Here is a 3,528-nt window from a genome sequence, read left to right as displayed (position 1 = left end):
ATATCGCTATATCCCTTATATCTCTATATCACTTTATCCCTATATCCCTATGTCGATTATATCCCCATATCCCCATTTCCAATATCCCTTATATCCGTTATATCCCCTATATCCCTATACCTGGTGGGGATTAAGCAAAAAAAAAAAGGCAGCACCAGGTCCTGGGGTGGGTTGGGCCCAGGGGGTGTGTGGCAGCCTCTGCAGCTGTGTTGCTCCTCCCACGGGTTGTATACAGGACACAGATGCTGCTCAACACCCTTGATCTCGCCCCTTGAAAAGTGTCCCCGCCCCCCACTTCCACACACCCTCCCAATCCCCCCCGCACCACGCCCACCACGCCCGCCCTCTCACCCCCCAACCCTTCAGCGCTCAGCCCAAGGCTCTCCTGCAGGCTCCTGGGCCACTCCTGCTGCTGGCATCACTGGCACGCGGGCACGGACCTGTGCCCCTGCTTCTTCTTCTTCTTCTTCCTGTTCGCCTTGGCTCCCCCTCTGGGACCAGGGCCTTGGCCAGTGCCCTTGGCCCCCCCGGGAAGGACGTCCCCGGCTGGATGGTTGAGCAGGCGGTCCGCCGTGCCCCCTCGGTCCCGGGACTGGTGAATGCGGACGGCTTCGGCGGGCACCGCACACGCGACCTCCCTGAGGTTGGACTGAGGCTTGGGCCGGGATGGCTCCTGGGGCCGTCGCCGCTGCTCTCGCGCGGGCTCCTCGGACCCGGGACCCGTGAAGTTGGGGGCACTCTCGGGGCCCCGTTGGGTCGACACCGTGACCTTGTGCTCGGTCCCGGGGCATGTGGGTTTCCCACTGTCTCCTTCCAGTTCACTGGTCTGGACGTAAAAGAGCACATAGGCGCGTTGGCTCAGGGCCTCAGAAGCATCGCAGGCGGTCACCTGGGCGTCGTCCATCTTGAACCACCGGCCGCCCGCGGTTCGGACGTAGCAGTAGTGGCCGCTGTGGCAGGTGCGGCCCGAGTGGACCAGCACGGCGTAGAGCCGGTACAGCAGCGGGCCCGCGCGGTGCCCCTGGGACAGGTAGGGCCGCAGGTCCAGGTGCTCCGGGTAGCGCACGTCCCGCTCCACCTTGCTGTCCGCGAGGGCCGAGAACCGCTTCAGCACGAGTGTGAGCACCCTGGAGGCCGCGTGCAGGCGCAGCGTCTTGGTGGCCGGCACCTTCCGGCGGCACTTGCCGCACTGGTAGCCGTCGGCCCCGCCCAGCCGCTCGGGCCTCACCAGCAGCTCCAGGGCCTGGGTCACGCTCTGCGCCGCCTGGATGTCCAGGCCGATGTCCAGGTAAGGGTCCAGGGTGTCGGACACGCCCTGGCAGCAGAGGCACTGGATCCGAGATCTCCAGTGGCCTCCAAAGACCCGACGGATCAGGGTGGCGTCCTCCTGGGAGGGCCGGCCCGGCGGCGACGGCGGCCGCTCCTCAGGCACACAGGCCCGCTGCAGGGCGTCCAGCGTGAACAGGAGGAACTCGTGGGCGTCCTCCTGCCGGTACGTGTGGAAGCCCGCAAGCAGCTCCCTCTCGGGCACGATGACGTCCCCGGGGCGCAGGAGGGCCCGGGTCACGTGAGCCTGCAGGGCGCAGGACGCCCGCCGCCCGCAGGCCCCCGAGTGCCGCCCGGACAGCAGGTAGCGGGCCAGGGGCGGGGTGTAGCTGAGGCACTGCAGGGCTGCGTTCGCGTAGCAGGTGTTGCCCAGGTTCTGAAGCCCGGCCCCCACCGCGCGGGGTCTCCCCGGGCTCCAGCTCCCACTCGGAGGAGGGGTGTTGGCGGGAGCCAGTGGGCCCCGCGGGGCGCACCCGCTCTCCCGGGGTGGTGGTGGTTCCTGAGGCCCGCGGGGGCCACAGTGGACTTCTGCGGCCCCATCACCGAATCCAGCGGATTCGACCTTCGGGGGGTGCCTGAGCTGAAGCTCCTCTTCCCGGTGCGCAGAAGCGGCCTCCATGTCCGCGGACAGGGCCTTCGCGAGATCTCTCCCCTGAAAGCTCCCTTGGAGAACGAAGCGTCCGGGGCAGAGGAGGTCTGAGAATGAAGGCCCTGGCCGCCCCACCCGCCCTTTTATAGGCCCAGAGCGTGCTGGGAGGAGCCACGAGCTCCACCAATCAGTGGCCCCCAGGCTTGATGGAATCAACTTTAGGGTGTGGGCCCTCCTGCCCCAGGCGGACCCAGGCACACCTTTCAGGTGGGATTAACGCAAGGGTCTCGAGAAAAGGTGCTCCTGAACAGAGGCTGGTCTCCGCGCCCCACGCCTGGTGTTCCTCGAAGAAAGGGGAGGGAGACGGGAGACGCAGACACATCGAAGCTGGCCTTGGAGGTCGTGGGAGGCAGACGCTGGAGTTGAAGGTACTGGGCGAGCGACACCAGAGGCCACCAGCGGCCCCGCCCAGCGACCTCAGAGACCTCAGATGGAAAGGGGTCCCGCTGGCACCTTGATTTTTGACTTCTGCCATCTGGACTCTCGGGGAATGCCTTTCTCTTCTGGTACGCCACCTCGTTGGTGGTAGCGGGACATGGCGAATCTAGGAAAGGCATAGGATGCCGTCCTTAAGACGGGCTGCACGACGTCTGTCTCTCAAAACCATTTAATCGAATGAGGTCAGTTTTCCTGTAGATGTGATCACAATCTCGCGTGAGCACCAAATATCATACGCAGGCCCTAGCCACGAGGAAAACAGCCACGGTGAATCTCCCAGACGTGGATCACTCGGCAGAAATCTTGGTAGCCGTCCTTGTGCTGCCACGTGTTCGCGTGTTCGTCAGCGGTCTCCCAGGCACACTCGCTGATTGAGTGCTCTGAACGCATCCATGAGCACGCCCCTCCCCCCACCTACCACCAGTCGCCTCGCGCCAAACACCCCCCCACCCACCCCCTGTCCCCGCAAGTCCCTGCATTCTCATAGACAGCGCTCCTTGCAGGACGTTCGCTCGTCCCCCTCCAGCCTCCCCATCCCACCCCCGCCACCGCCTCGGGTCTCCCCAGACCTGGGGAGGTCCAGGCACCTGGCTCTGCCTCCCCCAGAGGAGGCTGCGGGGCGGACACACACACACACACACACACACACACACACACACACACACACACACGCATTAGCGCTCATCGACCAGCAGAGGGCGCCACGGGCCTGCCGAAGCGTTTCCCGGGCTTAGAGAGGACTTGGGAGATTCCGCAGGTGCCCGAGGACCCCCGCAGGACACCTTCTCCACGTCTTGCAGGGCGGCACCACCGTTTGCTGGGTCGGAGAGGCGACCACACATGTTTAGACAGGATCGGGTGGGCCCAGGACAACCCTCTTTGGCAATGGCGGAAGGACCCGGGGGCTGGGGGCTGCGGTGCAAAACCTGGAGGACTCTGGGGCAGCTGGTCACACATTTCCCGGCCTCTCCAGGGTGGCAAGAGCAGTGACAGCCCACCAGGGAGGGGTTGGAAATGTTTTGGGGGCTCTCGTGCGCCACACAAGCCTCCCCGGCTGTGCTGGGCTGCCGATCCTGGGATCCTGGGAGGGCGCCGGGACGTTTGCCTGCAGTCGT

General features: G+C 65.3%; 1 protein-coding gene across 1 annotated transcript; it reads right to left on the bottom strand.

The window, feature by feature from the left end:
• Nucleotides 1-418: 418 nt before the first annotated feature.
• LOC307104094 (ubiquitin carboxyl-terminal hydrolase 17-like protein 6) lies at nucleotides 419-1,945 on the bottom strand (the record flags this gene model as incomplete). Its single annotated transcript, XM_079778728.1, has 1 exon — nucleotides 419-1,945. The coding sequence occupies one exon, from the start codon at nucleotides 1,943-1,945 to the stop codon at nucleotides 419-421; it is 1,527 nt and encodes a 508-aa protein (XP_079634854.1).
• Nucleotides 1,946-3,528: the final 1,583 nt, after the last annotated feature.

This window comes from Cnephaeus nilssonii (assembly GCF_951640355.1).
Source record: "Cnephaeus nilssonii genome assembly, chromosome: 8".
Lineage (NCBI taxonomy): Eukaryota > Metazoa > Chordata > Mammalia > Chiroptera > Vespertilionidae > Cnephaeus > Cnephaeus nilssonii.
Note: the sequence above shows the minus strand (reverse complement) of the source record. Positions and strands in the feature narration are given on the sequence as shown.